This window comes from Pelecanus crispus, chromosome 1, assembly GCF_030463565.1.
Source record: "Pelecanus crispus isolate bPelCri1 chromosome 1, bPelCri1.pri, whole genome shotgun sequence".
NCBI lineage: Eukaryota > Metazoa > Chordata > Aves > Pelecaniformes > Pelecanidae > Pelecanus > Pelecanus crispus.
In genome coordinates this window covers 125,410,448-125,429,563 of record NC_134643.1, presented here as the reverse complement: position 1 = coordinate 125,429,563, position 19,116 = coordinate 125,410,448, and the positions used below count along the sequence as shown (strand labels likewise).

The 19,116-nt window shown below is 42.4% G+C and overlaps 2 protein-coding genes across 3 annotated transcripts; one reads left to right on the top strand and one right to left on the bottom strand.

The window, feature by feature from the left end:
- Positions 1–2,145: 2,145 nt before the first annotated feature.
- GET1 (guided entry of tail-anchored proteins factor 1) lies at positions 2,146–8,719 on the bottom strand. 2 transcript variants are annotated; one of them, XM_075709427.1, is made up of 5 exons: positions 8,630–8,719; positions 6,411–6,576; positions 4,961–5,028; positions 3,991–4,105; positions 2,146–2,290 (listed from the first exon to the last, which is right to left on the bottom strand). In XM_075709427.1, the coding sequence occupies exons 1-5, from the start codon at positions 8,717–8,719 to the stop codon at positions 2,217–2,219; spliced, it is 513 nt and encodes a 170-aa protein (XP_075565542.1). In that variant the 3' UTR covers positions 2,146–2,216. The 2 variants fall into 2 exon arrangements, with proteins under 2 accessions (XP_075565542.1, XP_075565551.1); XM_075709436.1 differs by lacking the exon at positions 8,630–8,719 and adding an exon at positions 7,944–8,036.
- Positions 8,720–9,383: 664 nt separating this feature from the next.
- HMGN1 (high mobility group nucleosome binding domain 1) lies at positions 9,384–16,911 on the top strand. The gene is made up of 6 exons (XM_075721714.1): positions 9,384–9,409; positions 9,889–9,921; positions 10,049–10,078; positions 10,190–10,240; positions 13,331–13,462; positions 16,034–16,911. The coding sequence occupies exons 1-6, from the start codon at positions 9,395–9,397 to the stop codon at positions 16,079–16,081; spliced, it is 309 nt and encodes a 102-aa protein (XP_075577829.1). The 5' UTR covers positions 9,384–9,394; the 3' UTR covers positions 16,082–16,911.
- Positions 16,912–19,116: the final 2,205 nt, after the last annotated feature.

The window sequence follows — 19,116 nt, the reverse complement described above, 5'->3', positions numbered from 1 at the left end:
TATCTTGAAGTAGTGCTTAAGCTGTACAGTGGACAGGCTTCAGAGAATGACTTTGGCCAGAAGAGTGTTTCTCCTCTGTGAACTATCCATACCTCTACAATGCCTTTACCGCTGTCTCAAAACTACGTAATTTGGGATACCACTGTCCCAAGCATACATAATCCAGCACTTCCATCTCAACTGACTAGATGACCAAAAGCCTTTTTGCCCTGACTCGCCCAAACGTTTGACTACAGCAGCCAACAAACTGTGTGTTTGGTGACCCCATGCTAAGCGTGGATAAACAGCAGATGCCATTGTGAAGATTTTAAATGATGCTGCTTTTCTTGACTTCACAGTGTTAAACTCTGTAACAAGCTAGAGTAGACATATCATTAGCCCCATCTTTAGATTCAGAAGTATGCCAATGTCATTGTTAAATAATCTGTCCCGAATACTTAAAAAAAAAAAAAAATAAAAATTAGGCTTGTTGATTCCAAACGTATCTCCTTATGCAAGAACATGGCGGGAGGGTTGTTGGTTTGTTTTTTTTTTTTTTGGGGGGGGGGGTGTTTAGGAAAACTGTAATTAACATTGAAAAACAGATTAGAAAACTTGAGATGGGTTGAAAAGCTTTATTTTGTTAATAAAAACACATAACATTCAATCACAACATTTTTTTCTTGATGATACTTAATGCATCTGTTTTCATGCTGGCTAAATGTAATCCCTAATATAAACCCAATTTTTTTTTTTAAATTAACATTTAAAAAAAAAACAAACTATTTGATGCATATATACATACACACACATGATGTTTCATGACCTTTTAAACTGTTATCTAAATGCAGTGCTACTTAAGGAGGGGCCCTAGCTCCTTCCTGCAGGAAGGCAAAGGACCTGAAATAACAGCACAGATGCATTCCACTCTACGCAGTGGGAAGCTGAACCAGAATTGCCAAAGCCCAGTAGAAGAGGGAAAGGTGTCCCCTAGAGCTTTGTCCAGGCTCCTGTCCAAAAAAAAAAGGTGCGGAACAAGAACTTTATAAACCACCCATTTGTCTTACGGGGCAGCAATGACAGGGTTGCAGACCTCTGTAGGTTGCTACCACTGTAGCACGGAAGATAGCGCAACTTCGTCACTGTTCTACAGGCACGGTACCAGGAAGAATTCTGTCTGCCTTTAAATTCAAAGTATTGTGGCTGTTTCCTGTACCTAAATACAGCAAGAAGGATTGGCTCCAAAAGAGAAAATTGTTTTCCCTCCTCCTCCTGCTTGCTACTTTAGACATTTAAATCACTAATTTGCCTTTTTACAGTTACATAGCTGTTTCGAGTTATCCTGGACTGTCGTTAGTATATACTCAAGCCCTTAGAAATGTAGTCCTCTAAAGGAACAACGCTGGTCTCCTACTTTCTCTTTCTTAATATGGAGCTTGAGAAGGTTGGCCAGACCTTTTCTCCCAAAGCATGGAAGGAAATAGTTTCAGTGATCCTCACTCAGTTTGGGAAGCAGAAAAAACGTCAAGGAAGGACAGGTATCAATAAAAGTAGGAAAAAATTCAAGTGTTCAATGAATTTTAAAACTCAGGGAGGAAAAAGCAGCCAGCCGTCCCGTATTTGGCAACTGAGTGAGTCTCTTAAGGGTTGATTCTGCATATGTATCACTAACACATTTTCTAAGACAGCCCAAGAATGCACCAATTCTAGTGTAAAAAATAACAAGGAGGGAACTAATTCTGTTTTACCCAAAGCCAACCAAACCACCTACCTCTATCCTCTAGTACCACTTGTCCCCAAATATAATCCCACCTTTGGGTGAAACTGCCACATTATCCAGCAAAGAAACAGCAAAGCTCTCAAATTAATTCCTAATACCAGTGTACTTCCAACTTAAAAATACAAATCCGACACTTTTAGATGTTGGTGAATATATGGCATGACAAAGTCTTACGATTCTGCCATGAATCAGTGTTCATACTTGTTGAAATAGACACAAAATGAGGTTCTATAAGCAGCCTTGCTATTCTTTGAAAACTGACCACCAAACTGAAAACCGAACTAAGGAAAGATAAAATAAATGAAAAGGAATGCTGGCTGATAGCCAAATGAAGGAACAAAGACCATCTCAGACCTAGTCTCACGAAAGGCAATGGTTCCTTTTTTTTTTTTTTAATTCCTTTAAAACAGTGATAATGAAAATGCAGTTGAGGACTCCGTGGATTACTGGGATTCCTTCAGCTGAAAGGGTGTAGCATGATAGCTACCACTTTATTACAAACCACAAGCCAACATGTAATTCCAACACCACCTGAAAGAGATATAAAACACGATTTAAGTCATTGCATCAATAACCCTGAAGCACACAAGCTTCTGAAAACAACTCTGGAAGTGTAAAAAATGAAAGTTAAGAGTTACAAGGTGAACAGGAACAGAACATCTTTCTTTTAATATACAAATGTCTTCAAGGGATGGCAGCTAACTCCACACTGGTCCCAAGGAAACATGAAGATTGTCCAGGGAAAAGAGTACCAAATAACACCAAACATGAGCCAAAGTGCAGTATATAGAACTCATAGCTTCTAAAAACATTCGCTATGTACCTAACAGAAAATGTCTAAGGCATGGCAAGTAACAGAATACTTTGCTAGAACCTAAATTCAAGATTTCAGATAGGTAAAAAGTAAATTTCCCCCGAAATCTACACCAGCCTTTTTAAAAGTATTAAATCCATACTTCTCTCCTTTCCTCTTGCTCCTCATACAGCTATGTAGAAAAATGCTACAGAGACCTTCGCTACTGACCCGGGTGCCTTGCGCTGCTCTTTTAAAGGGTCTGGTCATTCAAACTAGCAGCACAGAAACTTGCATTGGTATGATGGAATACAGGTGTGCCCTGACTGTCATACACAGCACATCCATATTGCAGGCTACATAGAATCATGCTACACAGTATCCTGGAATACATAGCTATTCACAGCGCGCATGTGAAGAAACTACCTTTTTGGTGATTTTTAGACATTTTTGTGTTTATCACCTAGAGTTCAAAAGCGATCTCTTTATTGTGATTATCAGCCAAGACAAAAAAGGAGATCTGAAGGCAGGCATGGATGTGAACCTTTTTAAATCCCTTCAAATGCTGTTTAAATAAATGTCTTCCAAGGACTATTCCCCCACCCTGCACAGAAGCAGACTCTTCTCTTGTCCGGTAAGCTTGCTGGATACAAATCCCTCTCTAGAGAGCCATTAAAGATATAACAACATACAATTCCAACAACATATTTTGGAATTCCTTCTAAGGCAGTTGGGACTTACAAGCCTAACATGGGAATTTACCAGCAGCGTTTTAGCTTGATGGTAAATTTCCACACTACATTGTCCTGTCATTCTGCCTGTCTACTTATCCCGTTAGCACAGAGCCAGCACACTTTTCACTCAGAAACAGATATCTACAACCTGTGATATTGTTCTGATCATTAATTCGTTAAACTGCCCAAAAGAAAAGGATTTAAGTAGGTAAAAATGCAACAGAAGTGTGATGGGAAAAAGGGTGGGAACAGACAAGACAAAATGCCAAGAGAGAGCATACCTAAATCATTCTGGAGTTACTCTACTACGAAACCCCAGCAATTTATAAGAAACACATGTACGTGATACAGACCTATGAAGTGTTTGCCCATTTTTAAACCCAATTCTGCTACTTCAGTGGACTCCTTAATACAAACATATTTCTGATTTGAAATCTTTGCCAGGGTCTATTCCATATAGATAAATCTGCTCTGTTTGAGAAGAAATGAAAACGACAAATCGCCAATTTCATTGACAGTTAAAGAAACAAGAATTCAATACACAGGAAACAGCTAATCAAATGTTTGAAACTCCTCCCTGTGTTAAGGGAGTTAGAAGAAACGTACAGAAGCAGTGCTTTTAATCTACATATGCTCTTCATCACTACATTGTTAGCATCTGCACGGGCTTGGGAAATGTATTTTTATTACTGCACAGTCCTTACCTGCCACCCCCGTAGGAAAGGCTACCAAGCGCTCCAGCGGAGCAAGCCATTTGCTTGGAAGCACTGTAACTGGCTCAGAATAGTACTTCCAAATGAGAGAGATCATCAAGGCAGCCTGGAATGGAAATTTTTATTAGCTTGGATAATAATACACATCAAAGGACATTTCCACTGCTATTTGGAAGCAGTAAATCACAAACTCTAATTAAAGGGAATAGTTCTTTGTGGTTTTACATTGTTCTTAAGCAAGTTCCAAATATTTTTAAACTTAGTGTGACCTTAACTTCATACACAATATTAAGAAGTAGCAGTGAGACGCCGGAAAATACTGCTTTCTTTTGAGACCCTGGTTCAAGACTAGCATAGGCAAACATAGTAACTGTTAAATTCTGATGACTGTTTTGAACCATAATCCTTGCCTGCTAGGAATCCAACTAGCTTTAACATCACCCTAAAGCTATCTTCAGGTTGACCACTGTTGTCCTTATTAGCAGACAATTCTTTGTCATCAGGTCTGAACTACAGAAGACAATCTGATGAGGCACTGTGGCAAAATGTGCGGCAGGTGTAAGTAGAGATTGGCATCCTCATCAAAAGCACATTTTGTTTTCAAAACCATAAGCAAAATATATGTACAGGTATCAGAACCTTCCTGGGTCCAGTGCCATATATAAATGAAAAAAAAAAAAAGCGATGAAAGAGCTAAGACAAACTTCTATCTTGTCATCTCAAAACCAGAAACACAGAGCTAAAATGAAACTCAAAACTCCTTCCATCCACAACTACCAGACCTTATCAGCAACATCTCTCCCTTCTATTTCAAGAAACTGTTTCAGTTTGGCATGCACTCTGTCATTGGAATGTCAAACACCTGTGTGACTAATCATCAGCCAATAAATGCAGGAGAGAATTGTAACGCTACTGAGGATCTGGTTTAGTAATTTGTATTCACAATAAAATATGTACTTACTTGTAAGATGTAGAACACAATATTTATAACCCACTTTATTTTGGCTAATTGGGCAGTTCGTGCTTTCACTGTTAAAAAAAAATACTCTGCATTATTTATAATGGTGAATTATACTTACATAAAACTATTAATGTATTAATATTTCACTCTTCAAATCAGGACATTACACTGTTTAAAAATTTCTTTTCAAATGACTCACAGCTATATTGAAAGTACCCTTCTGCAAGAAAGTGCTAGGTCCATATCGCACTGTAGCTTCTTATTAACACTACCTCGAAAAGTTGCAAAACACTGATATCCTAGACAGCGAAACGTCACATGTAATCAAGGACACTATTCCCAAATGAGAATAGTCACAGTGGTCACTAACTTGAGAACCTGCTTCAGATGAAGCATAGAATAAATTTCTCCCTTTCCTAAAAGGGCAGAATGATGGCTCTAACAGATGTGCTTTTTGCCTTATTTCATTCAGGAACACAGTTAAGACTGTTCCTTCATTGAATGAATCTTGGTCAGGTTCAGTATTAAAGCTTCTCATCCCTATTTTTCCTTCTGTTACAGTACCTCAGACCAATATAAAGAAGTCCAGTGAAGATAGCACATCTTCAAATGTTAACGGTGGCCTAAAGTTTTCTAAAACAATGTTGTTGGTTGCTAAGTAAACTACTCAAATCTAGTTGAATTGAAATTATTGGGTTAAGAATTACACTACTGAAAGCAATCCAAAACTGCCAGTTGTAAATATTGTCCTTTCTCCAAGCAAGGAGCCTATAAACATCCACCCATTCTGCACAGAGGCGGCAGACAAAGCAAGTAGTCGCCTACCCTGTTAAGATCAGTTAGTGAGTTTAGGCAAAGACAAGACCAAAAGCTCTGGTGCCAAAGGTTTATGCGTACTTTCTACCATGAGATGATGGACTACACTACTATAAAATCCTAACTGAGGCAAAGCACTACAGCTTTATCGCAAAAGCTGCTGCAGAAGATCAAACAGGATTGCAAAATGACAGGAAAGATGTCACCTGGTTACCTTATAGATCAACACTTTCTCTATAGCATTTCGTAGTACCCAACCAAGCAACGCATCCTTCTGCAGTGAAGATATGCAGCAGAGGACTTCCTCAACTTAGTCAAAACATGATTCAGTGATAAGCATCACTGATAAAGAGTAAATAATTACACAGTGGAGCCCAGGGAATTCCCTGTAAGAAAAATTTTGTATCTAAATCACTCCCTTATCAGTATACGCAGAACTATGCACAATTGAAAGACAAAGGCAAGCTCCCCAAAAAGCTCAAAGAAAAAAAACATAGAAAGAAAGAAAAAAAGAAGGAAACACTGGAAATGGAGAAGGGGGAGAAAGTTGAAGGAGAAATATACTTAAAATTGGAAACACTCTTGACAAAATGTTTTTCAGAAACTAGAAAAGGAAGTAAACATTGCACTCTACCGTGAGTTTTAAGCTTGTCAGTCATTTTGTTAATCTTTCTTTCCAGGCGGGCATATCTAGCGAACTCATCCATCATACTAATGGTTGAGAGTTCTTGCTTCATGTTCTGAATTTCAGCTCTCATTTGGGATTCCTGCTCTGCATCCTTTTGTAACAATCTGGATATCTAAGAAGTAAAGAAATGGTATCAGTTATTTATCCAGAATTCCACCGATTTTCTTCAATACATATAAAGTATGATCTCCTGTTTACATACTTGAAAGCCTCCCATTAAAAAAGGCCCTTTCATCAAGACACAGGAAAACCTAGGCTTAACAGTTGCAGCACGTTCTAAAAGCCAAAGATTTTTCAGTCTCTTCTTCTCACCGAGGCAAGCAAAAAAGGGTTTTACCGTCCCTGTAGGGCAGTGATTTTCAACTTTTCTAACTATGGTTAACTGCCTTTTCCTTCTCTGTTTCTGCTTTTGTCTCCTCATCTCCCCACTCTCGATGACGCTGCCTTCTGAGACCTTTCAAACCTCCCAGGCCCTGCATGCCACCGCAGCCTGAGCTGAACCGCTGTCCTCCCTCCTCACAGTTCTCACCATGCACTGCCTGGATGACAAGCACCCGACACGTGCAGGACAGGAAGGACCAGGGAATCACTCCTTTTCATCACAACTCTTGCCAGCTCCAGCAACGTCCTTTACTCATTCATCATTCCCATCTCCAGCTCCAGCAGCTTCAGCAAGGGTCTAAACTAACCAATGTGGAAACTTTATTCACTGAAGCTCAGCTTTAGACCTCACCAATAATGCATGGCTCACCAATCGGGAATCACTCCTCTAGATTACCGACTGCCTAGTCTGGGGGCTGTTAGAAACACAAAAATTGCCATACTGGCTGAGAGTTGTGATCCATCTAGTGCAGTATCTTACCGCTGCCTCAAAGACAGAAACACAAATTTGCATTAGTTATTTTTCTTACATCTTACCCATGTGTTTAAACGCATTTAAAATAAAACTGCATTTAAATGCGGTTTTCTTATAACATCTTATTGGTTTCTTGGCTAAAATTATTTCCTACTGGCAGAAATGTAAAGAGGTAATCAGACATCATGTTAGCAAACATTTCTCCCCTTCTTTTACTTTCTTACTTTCTTTTCACAAAGCACCACCTGCTTGTTGGTTCCTGAACTCCCTTTACTGTAGAAATGAAGATACAAAGAACATGAAATCTTTTCCTTGCTCTTCCTTAGCAAATCTTTCTAGCTTTCTGAAGACACATGTAATTTTTTCCCCACAAATGATGTTCTCAGTACTGCAGTCAATGAGAACATTACACTACTTTCTGTCAGGAAACACAGCAGAAAGTCGAGCGGAGATTTTCATAAGTCATCTATAGTAACACCGAGTTCAACGTCCCAAATTGCTAAGAGTAATTTATGTTTTAAAGGATTTTTATCCATTGTCAAACAGTGTGCACTGATCTGTGTGACAGTGAAGTTAGTTATATGGAAGAGCAGAATGACAGATATTTTAACAGGCTTGCTCACATGTAAGTTTATTTGGCAGTCACAGAGTTTACTGGTCCATAATTCTGTTATCCATACTTCCACAGAAACGCTTAAGATCGGACCAGGGGGCATCCTGATTAGTGATTGCGACTTAAGGTTTTCTCCTGTGATGCCTAACTCCTCAATCTCTGTATCCACTGATCTTCCTTCTCAACAACGGGGGTCTCCAGCTATCTGCTGAAAACATGGAAGACCGAGCAAAGCTGTCCTTTATATTCCCTGCAATCTCCTAAGGGCTGGAGCCTCAGGAGCATCATTTAAGACACTGATGACCCAGAATCTTGCTTCAAAGACCTGCTTAATCGAGGCTGCTGGAGTCACCCCCGTCACACTGCTGGGTTTCATCATCTCCAGTTCTTCCCAGTATCAGCCTCTCTAGCTTCCCCTCTTCCAAGGCCAGGAGCAGGAGCAGGCCCTGCCAGTCGAATGCCCTACGGGTACAGCCGGGCGCCCTCCCGAACCGGCACCGCTCCCCCCCCACCTCATCCCTCGGCTGCCAGGCGGGGGTGACGCCACCTCCGCCAAACACCCGGGCGCTCGGCGAGGGCCTCCGTAACGTCCCGCGGCCTCGCCCTCGGCCGCGACCCCCATTTAGTAACGGGGCCGCCGCTGCTCGCCCTCCCCCGGCCGGCGGTGGGCGGGGCGGGCGCGGTGACGCCACTTACGACGGAGGAGCAGGAGGGCAGCAGGATCTTGAGAGCGTTGCAGAGGAAGACGGAGCTCAGCACCAGCAGCCAGGCGCCGCTCTCCGCCATGCCGCGCGCCTCCACGGGCGGTCACGCCCACGCCCCGCCCCCCCCGGCGCTAGCGCCGGGGGGGGCGGGGCGTGGGCGTGACCGCTGGCGCACGCGGGCCGGCGGGCGGGTGTGCGTCCGAGGGGAAGCGGGGACAGGTGCAGTCACGTGACGCGGGCTGGCCAATCAAGAGGCCGCCCCCGCCATTTTACTCCCAACCCCCCCCCCCCCGCCATTTTACCCCCGCCCTCCTCTCCACCCCGGCAAGGGGCTCAACGATCCCGCCTCGCGCCCGGCGGGGAGGGGCGCGCGCGCGCAAGAGGCGCCGTTGGCAGCCGCCTGGCCCCGCCCCGTAGAGGTGGCCCCCTCCTTGGGGGGGGGGGGGGGCGGTGCCGGCGGCCGCCGCCGAAGAGCGGGGAGCGTCCGTCCCTCCTCCTCCCCCCGCCGTCGCCCCCTCCCGCCCCCCCCCCTTCCAATCCGGCTGGATCCTGTTGCGGTGCCGCTGGCGCTGCTGGGATGGGGGGGGGGGGCGGTTTCCCTGCGCAGCGAGGCTGGCTCGCAGGCAGCCGCAGCGGCTGGCCGTGAGGCACCCAGCAGCGCGCGCAGCAGCCGGGCGGGAGCCACCGCCGCCGCCGCAGCAGCAGCAGTAGCAGCTCCGGGGGTCGCGGCCGGGAGCTGCCGGCGCGCAGCCTCGCCATGCCCAAGAGAAAGGTGAAGCGGGCGGGAGCCGGCGGAGGCGACGACGCGGGGGGGAACCGCGCTGTCCCGGGCGGCCCCTGCGCCAGCGCCGCAGGGACGGGCGGGTGGGTGTGGGTGTGGGGGGGTGGTGGTGGTGGTGGTGGTGGAGGGGGGGGAGACTGGGGTGTGGGGCGGTCTGACCGCGCGGGGACGGGGCGCCGAGGGAAGCGGCCGCTCCGCGGGCACCGGTGCTGCCAGCGCTCGCTGGTTGAGGCCGGCGCCTTCCCCTCGCCAGCCAGCGCCGCGCAACCCCTGACGGAGGCCCCGCCAGGGGCGGCGGTGGTGGCCTGGAAGGTTCGGCGGGGTCTCGCCGGCCGCCTCGCCTCTCCGGGACTGGGAATCCGAAAGCGGCGGCGGGAAGGGGCGGGCGGGGGGGCGGGCGAGCGGCGGCGTCACGTGGCCGCCGGCCCGGGGCGCCTGCGCCGCCTGACGCGCGCCGTTTGTCTTGGCAGGTGACGGCGGCGGACGGGGAGGCCCCCGCGGAGGTAGGTGCCCGGGGCGGGGCCGGGCCGGGGGGGCGGCGGGGGCCAGGCGGGGCCCGCCCCGGCCCGCTGCCGGTCCTCCCGCCCGCCCGCTCACGGCCGTGTCCCTCTCTCTTTTCCCCGTCTGTAGCCGAAGAGGCGATCGGCGCGGCTGTCCGCTGTAAGTACGGGAGCGGGGGGTGGGATGGGGCTGCGTGTGCCTGTGTCTTCCTGTGCCGAAAAGGGGATGACCGAAGGCTGAAACTCTCCCTTGCTTGTTCTTTCTTCTCAGAAACCTGCTCCTGCCAAAGCAGAGCCGAAACCAAAAAAGTTAGCGGCCAAGGTGAGCGTCACTGGGAAGAGGGGAGGGAGAGGAGGTGGTCGAGTTCGTTGGGCCAGGGCCCGGTGGCGACCCGTTCCGTGTCATCAGCGCACGGCGTCTGAATGTCTTCACCCATCCTCGCATGTTCCATGTGGGAACGCTCGTTTAGCTGAAGCGTCATTTTTCTAGTACTTCCGCCAGTTATCCACAGGTACATTCCACTGCTGTCTGAGTAGATTCTTACACACTCCAGGTATTGCGTGGAAATGCGGGCGCTGATTCATGGGTGTTAGAGGGTACTTTGGTACTGAGCAGAACTACTTGAATGTCGAAGCAACTCTATGTAGGATTGTATTTCATCACTGTAACAAGAGGGGATAAAATATACTCACAATTTGAAGCAGTGTGTTAGGACAGGAAAAAAAAATACTTGAATTACTTAGGCAGCCACTGAAAAAGATCGGAGTTTCCATTCACGTAGTCTGGCTTTCAGGTCTTTCTGTGTATGTAAGTAAGCGTGGTTTAGTATGATCTTTCAGTTTTTCAGTATAGCCTCCACAGTGCCAATAACTGAGGTTATTCTTTGTTTTTATTCTTTGTTTCTTGGGAGAAATAAAACAGGCTGTGTATCTGTTGCCTTGTTTGTATATGTGTTTTTAAGTGTTCCCTTGTGATTATAAGCTTTTCCTTTTAATGTACGGATTAAGAGCATTTCGTATACACTAATACAGAATTCTGCTTTGCAGACTTTTTGCTGTTTTCATTTTATTAATCCTACTGAACAGTTACTTATCAGCAATGCACCTTCATTCCAGTGGTTTAAATATCAGTGCATTCCCATTCTCGAAGTTGTAAGCCTAAAGAATTTGGGGAAGATTTCCAGTTTTACTTTGGTTCTGACGCTCTTCTTTTTTTTTCCCAGTGTCTTTGTGTCGGTGCATCTAATTCTTAATGCTGCTAGTTGATGACGACTGATAATATGTGATGCTGACTTGCTGGCTATAACTACTTCACTTCTAGAAAGAAACATTTCCATAGTTCATAGCTGGGAATGTATCCGTGTAAACCAAGTACATCACAAACAATTGTCATCTCAGAATATTAAGTAGAACAGCTTGCGCAAGGCACCTGTGGAATGCTGCTGTAGTGTGAATATGTGAAGGATTTTTTTTTTAATAGGTATTACCATTGGCAACTCAAGTATAACTGGTTTTACATTTGATCCTATTTGTTCTAAAACTCATACTGTCACCAAAATCTTTTGTCATTTGGAAATTTTTCTCCTTGTTAATATAAAAATCTCTTTTGTACTGATGGTGATTTACTACTTCAGTTTCAGTACTTTCTCATTTTAGCTATCTCTGGACTTTCTTCAAATGGGTTGCAGAAATACTTCACTGTTACATACCAGTCAAATTATAGAATTTTTTTTTTTTTTTTAGAAAAATTATCATCTTTTTTTCTGGATTTGATCCATCAAAAGATGCTTCTTTGCATCAACTTTGTAACTTTTTAAAACTTTACTGACAGTATTTTTTCTGGGTGGGAGAAGTTTGCTCATTATGGAGTTACTTTGTGGGATTTTTTTTTAAATAAATATGAATGAAGAAAAATATATTTTGACAATCAAAACTCAGAAGTCTGTTGTGAAATTGTTACGTGAATTTGTAATACTGAGTTTAGCCTTTATAACTTTTTAAAGGATTTTTTTTTCCATTAGCATGTTTCAGCTCTTTTCTCTGTACTCTTGAGCATTTAAAAAATTAGCTTTTCTAAAAACAGGAGCAAAGGATTTCTAAAGTTTTGTAGACATCGATGATTTAGTTACCTGACATAAGATGCTTCAGCGTTGATTTTTTTTTTTTTACCTTGCATCTCTTGTATATGTAAGTAATTTACTACATGTTTGTATCCAGTGCTGTGACACACTTAGAACTTTTGCTGAATAGTTGCAATTGGTTGACAAAACCGTATTTTCATGAACACAATATTTTACGTGAGCATTCGTGTAAAATAAGAAACATATTCAGATAGGTATTAAAAAGGTGCATGTGTAAAGTAAGGAAGTTGCATGGTTTTTATAAGGAAAAATGATTGGAGTGAAGATAGTATGGAATACTTCTGACCAAATGGTTTCTAATAGTAATTTGAGGTACACATTTCTACAGTACTTAAAATATGCAAAAAATGAAAACTTTATTTCTTGGAATGAAGTTTAGATCAGAGACAACAAATTGGGACATAATTTGAAGAACATGCTTATGAAATGCACACAATATTTTTAATGAGGTTAGATGCATTTTAAGGTAGATCAGTGTAGTGGTCTTCTGCTTAGAAGTATGAATGCGTTATGTTCTCATGCCACTTACTCACATTGTACCTGCCCAGAAAAAGTTTTACAGTTTGTCGTTTATTGAAAATTTTTGTTAGTATTGTAACGTGTGACAGATGGTGTCAAAACCAGTGCATTTATGTAATTCTGAGTTGATAGAAATGTTCTGTAAGTAGGGGATCAGCTGGAGGATGGGCAAACTTTGTAGCATTTGGTTGCTGCAAGGAATGTCTGGGAGGATGTATTATGTATTTATATGGAAGTAGCTCTTTAACAAATACTTCTTTGCTACCCATTTAACAACAGTTGTGTAGGTACAGAGGATGTGACTGAGATACTAACAATGGAGCACTGAAGATGATGCTTCTAGGCGATGCATTTATTTAGGTTAAGTTACTGAAATTCCCGCTTATCAATATAAGAGGAAAAAGAGCGTTTGAAGTGCTTTCTATTTACAGCATGGAAGGACTGCATTGCTGGGTTTTTTTTGAGCCATGAGGTTAAATTATACATTACGAATTGCTCTGTCTAGCCACTAGAATCTAGTTATCATCTTGTCCCAGTTTGATTCTCTCATTTTACTGACCATCTGAAACTGTGATTGTTTGTCTGTGTATAATTTGGAAAACTTTTTTGGCAGTTGAACTATGTATTAGCTCATTGGCTGTTGGTAGTTGCTGTTTGGCAAGTCTGTCTTGGTTTTGTGTGTTTCTTATTATTTTCAAAGTTTACCTAGTAGGTCATAGGAATTTACTCACTGGAAATTTATCGCATTGTAGGATAAATCTGAGGACAAGAAAGCTCAGTCAAAGGGGAAAAAGGGGCCTAAAGGAAAACAGACAGAAGAGACAAACCAAGAACAGACAAAGGACAACTCGCCTGCAGAAAATGGGGAAGCTAAAAGTGAGGAGGTAAAGTTGTCTGTATTCTTTGGTGCAAAGCAGCTGGATAACTTACTGCACTGTTTTATCCAAACATCTATCGGAAACATATGCAGTTCTTATAATAGAATCTGTTTCTGTCAAAAGACAGATGTAGGCTGTTGAAACATTCGTAGATATACCTGGAAAGTTCTAGTTGCCCCAAAAAGAGTTGCAGTGATGTGATAACAGTCCCTGAAATTAAGGAAAAGTGTGAGAATTTTACCAAAGTTGTGAAACAGGATAATGTCCTTCAGAGATGGGCTGTTTTCCCTGCAGGTAGGTCTTGGCAAAATAGGACATACAGGGTGTACAGAGGGGATATTGCTCTGCGTGCGTGTGTGTGGGGGTGTCTGTCTTCGGAGGGTTTGGTTTGGGTTTTAGTCTGCCTTTGCTGTTACTGGAAGAGAGGTTCCTCCTTGCTACAAAAGTTTTTTGACAAATGGAATACTAATTTTCTTGGGACTGGAAACAGTTTTCACTGAAAACCCAAAGTTGAAATGATGTAACCAAAGTTGAGATAATGTTTATAGGAGTCAGAGATACAGACGCAGCTGGTAGAAGGGGCAGATTGGTGCAGGGATGGAAGAGAAAGTGCAAGAACTACTACTAGTTGTTGTTGCTGAAGAAATGAACATGCCAAATCAGTCTTGGCTATAGTACTGTGCTAAAATGACCATGTTGCTGAAGTTTTTGGAGTCGCTGACCATCTAACTTAAAACAAACTCCACGCTGCATTCTTTTTCTGGAATGTGGACATAATTTAGTTTTAAATTTAGGACAAGCTCTGTAGGGAGAAGCAGTGCCTCTTACTAGGGCAGCTGTTAACAACTGAATGAAACACAAGTCTTCATGTGGTAACAGGCCTAGAATTAGTCTCAGGTTTCTGCAGTATTGAACACCTCACTCAATTAGTTCAGTGGAGTTTGCTGATCAGATAGTCAGATGTTTTTTTTAATTTAAGTGTGTGATTCATGCTTCCTGTCTGGCTGTTGCATTGAAAAGTAATTTTTTTTTTTTTTAAGGTAGGGGAAAAAAGTCTGTCTGAATCCTGTCACACTGATCTATCAGTGTGCAGACAGATCTTCAAATAGAGGAAAAGAGTGGTTTTTAGGTAGATGATGTGTTTTGGTGGGTAACAAAGGTACAGGATGGTACTTGAGTGTACAAGACAACTTAGTTTGGGGTAACAGTTTTTCTTTTGCAAGCTCACAGTGTGATCTTTGGAAAAAGTTGTGCTATAACTAGGAATTCTTTAGTTGGCTTAACTTTCTGTGTAGCTCTGGCTCTGCATTACTGTCGCATAATGTAGTCTCTTAATTTGTACACGTAGTCTTTCAGCAATACCAGTGAAAGTTAAATTTGGCATATTTCTCAACTGGGGTCTATTCAGTACACTAGTGCAGAGATGATGTAAATTTACAAGGAATGGATGATGACTTCTGGGGCACATCTTCATGCTGGTCTCGCGTCAGTCACGCCAGCCAAAATTGTAGGTTTAATATAATACCTAAGTCTAGATGAGGCAGAGGTATAGGTTGTCCTGTTGGACGTTGCTGCTCTCACTCAGGACAACAGTGTCAGTGATGCTGTTGTTAATCCATGGCCTGGTGAAGGGCCAGGGACGACTTCTGGTGACACTCACAGAGACTAACGCCTGGGAGTGGAAATGGCTTCCATACTTAGAAGCTTCCCCCAGGCGGCAGTAAAGACTGAATGGGTGTTAGGGTTTCTGTTTGGGTACAAATGTGATTGAACAATCTGTTCTGCTGGTGGTGCTGCGAAGGTTTGGAATAGTTAAGTATAGTTTTTATGTTAATAGATACGTTACATTCCTTTTTACTAACCTATGTTGCAAATGCAGCGAGTTTTCCAATCTTAAATGGGGTTGTAGTTTTAATCAATCAAGTTTGTATGAACTTGTTCTGAAGTTGAGGTACAGCATATAGAGACTTGACTTGAAAACAGCATGTAACTCTGTTGCTACTGTTCAGTTTCACTGAATGTATTTTTACAAAATCATGTTTAATGCAGTACTGTGTTTCTACGTCTTAGTTACTTTAAAACATGGTAAGATTTGACAATATGTTAACAGTGCTGCACTGAAATTTAAATGCATGAAGTCTATGTATAGTGTCTTTTCTAAACACCCTGTATGCAGGGATTTCAGCTTAGTAGGTTAAAAAGCCCCCTTTTCCTGTCATGAAGGCAGTAATTCTTGAAATGGGCTTTGTTCTTTAAAAAAAAAAAAAAATCCTTTGCAGTGTGTATCAAGTAGTAACAATAGGAACATTCTGAAATTCATACTGATGCATCTGAGGAGATAGAAGCCTTTTCAGGACAGCTTGGTTTTAGTAGGTCATTATCCAGAGAAATAAGAAGATCATGACACCAATTTATTAACTGTAAAGCACAATATGTAGAAACGAGCTGTGGTTGTTCTGTATGTCAAGTTAGCTAACTCGTGCATTAAAATAACTACGAACTAAGAGGCTGAGTCACTTAGAAATTTTCTGCATTGAAGTGTTCTGTGTTTGTTTTTGTTCTTTGTCTTCTTTTCAGACCCCAGCATCTGATGCAGCAGTAGAGAAAGAAGCTAAGCCTGAGTAACATCTGGTACCAAGTCTTTAACTGGTGGTCCTTATACCTTTCTTCTTGTACAATTCAGAGGAATATTTTTATCAACTATTTTGTAAATGCAAGTTTTTTAGTAGTTCTAGAAAGCACATTTTTAAAAAGGAGAGAATCCCAACTCAACCCTTTTTTTTACATATTTAGATACGTGCAAATGCTTTTTTTAAGTGGTAAAATCATGTACTGGTTGTCTGTTTTCTATGAAACCAGAAATTAATGGCATGTTACATTAAGGAGAGGGCTTTGAAGCCTTGGTGAGGCTCCACGTTCCATAGACTGAGGACAGTTTTTCTATCCTATTAAACAAAGCATAACACGATCAGACTTTCGAATTCATAATGGTATGTTGAGAATGTCTTAACGTTTTAGTTATTTATCTTTATCTATGGTTGTACCATCAGTAGAATTGCTTATCTAATAAAACTGCTCCCTAGTTTTCTTGCTGAGTGATGTATATCTGTGACAAAGTTATTTTTGGTAGTTGCAGCTTTATTTTTTTCCAACAACTTTGTAGCTCTGATGCACAAGATTGGAACCTTTTATTACATCTTTAAAGACTGATTAAGTAAAAGTTTCTACTTGGCAGATGTAACTTGTTACGTCAGTATTCAAGATACTGGAACGTCACATCCATTTTTAAAGGACAGCTTGTCTACAAAGATCAAACAAAAAATATTTCAAATAGTCTTAGAAAAAAATCAGGTTTTAGATTTAAAAAAAACTATGTGAATAAAAACGATTGTAAAATTGTTCATAGTGTCTGTGATCACCAAACAAAAGCCAAATAAATCTTGATTATGAAAGGATGTTTCTGCAGCTCCTGCATTGACTATGACAACTCACAATCCAAGTGGTGTAGTTTCTGATTCTTAACCATGTCCTTAACATTGTTAAAAATGTACTTTTCAAGAGATAGGTGGTAATGCAGGGAGTGAGTAGCAAGTAGAAAACTGTTGCAGTCTTAATCTGGACTTCCGGTTTGAAAGCTGATAGCCTAGTGCTGCTTCTGCTACCTTTTAAAAAAAAAAAAAAAAAGTCAGTAACTGGTAAGCATCAGATGTTTTCATTTGTTCGGCATCTAGGAGTTTGCATACGCACTCTTGTGTAAATAACTGCTTTAAGGAAGAAGCACGAAGCGATCCTCTTGAATGGTAACCCATCAGATGGTGTTGCTGTTGTGTTGGAACAGTACTGGAGTTTCCCCAAACCCTGCCTTAAAATCAATAAAGCTTCAGATGTCTGGGGAAAAAATGAACCTAGGCTGTGAACTTCCCCAGGTGGCTGAGTTCATGTAATGGAGGATCGATGGATGGCGTTTGATGCCACCCACAGAGGAGAGACCGTGGAACAGCCTGGGCAGGAGCCGGGAGGGAAGCACAAGAAAACTTCCCTTTCGGTGCTGATGAGCTGCTCGGTGAGCTTACTGTGCTGCGAGCCAGTGTACCTGCTGTGTAAAGCTTTGCAGGTTGACAGAGCGTTGTTTCAAATAAAGCACAGCTGTGCTGAGAGCTAGTTCATGTAGCGCAACGCTGTCCTAATTCTCCCGTGCTGGATTTGAGAAAATTAAATGTCTTGTTGAAGATTTAATGGCCTTTCATCAGAAGGGGGCATATTAAGTATATATTACTTCAAATAAAAAATCGGGTCTACTGCAACATTACTTCAGTTCTCCCACTGAGTGCAGGGTTGTTTTGCAGGTTTTTTCCCCATTTCACATTATTTTGCTGGATTGTGGCAGGTAGTAGCATGGTTTTATCTTGCCAATCTGTTTGATGCCAGTCAGACAACTGTCAACCTTGACTTGGGAGGAGTCAAGATCAAGAAGTAACGTTCATTCTTTGTGTCTTTGTTTTTCCCTTTGACTGAGAATGTGTTTATGGTCTTAAGTAACACCTGCAAGCACAGTATCTGCTTCCTGTAACATTTTTGGTGCCTTTTTCAAATTGTCATACAGCTATTTCTAAAAAACACTTCAGTTTCAGCTCTAACTTGTTCTCTTAAACAATGCTTTCATTTGAGAAAGCATTTTACTATTTTTCCCTCAAAGCAATGTTTACCTTTTCTTTAGCTTATATATAGGATGTCCTCCAATGCTGGACGAAGATACGCTTCCAGTCCAACTCCACCACAGCTGTGCTCCTAGCAGAGCACCCCTGGTTTTGGCAGTGGCTTTGGCTTCAAGTTCTTGGATAGTCCAAAACTGTAAATTTATGCCACTTTCTCTAACCCCCTGCCCACCCCCCCCCCTTACCTTATTTGTTGGTTTAATTTAGTAGTAGCATGACATAGCTACATGACATTCTTTACTTTCTATTTTTAGCAAGTCAAAAACAGTTACATGACTTAATGAACTTGGAGGTAAATACCCTGAAAAAACCTCTCTTGCCTCCTTTTTCCTAAATGCCTACTTTCCATGTGTTTTGAGTCTCTGATGTGGAGATCCTGTTGACTTGCAGCATCTTCTCTCTAACATCTATTATCCATGGTTTAATTTATTGTAACTGCTCCCTGACACTTACTCTTGGGGATAAAAAGTTGCTTTTTTCTTATGGAAGTGAAAGGACTCAGTAAGGGCAAATGAGTGACAGCTTCTCTCTTGCAGGGTAGAATTTTCATGCTGGAAGGACAGGACAGAGGTAGTTGCATCAGGAGCCCTACATATGTTTTGGGCAGTGCAGCCCGCTTGATGCAATAAAGAATGAAACGGGCTTTCCTAATTACATAAAGTATGTCTAGTAAATATGTAGGTGACTCAACCGTGGATTTTGATTGGTTCTGCAGTAGATGGATACCGTTGCCCTTCTCACGTAGCGTGAAATGCCAACAGGTAACCATAAAAACTTACCAGTTTGGCTACTGAGAAAATGAGGAATTGTATATATTGGCAATGTCAATTCTGCCTGTGGAGAATTGGAGTGGAAGCATTTAAATTCATCTGATGAGTTTCCATGGGTGTGCTTCAGAAAAAGCCTTCTTTCCTATACGATATACCAGATCAGTTTGCTGTGCGC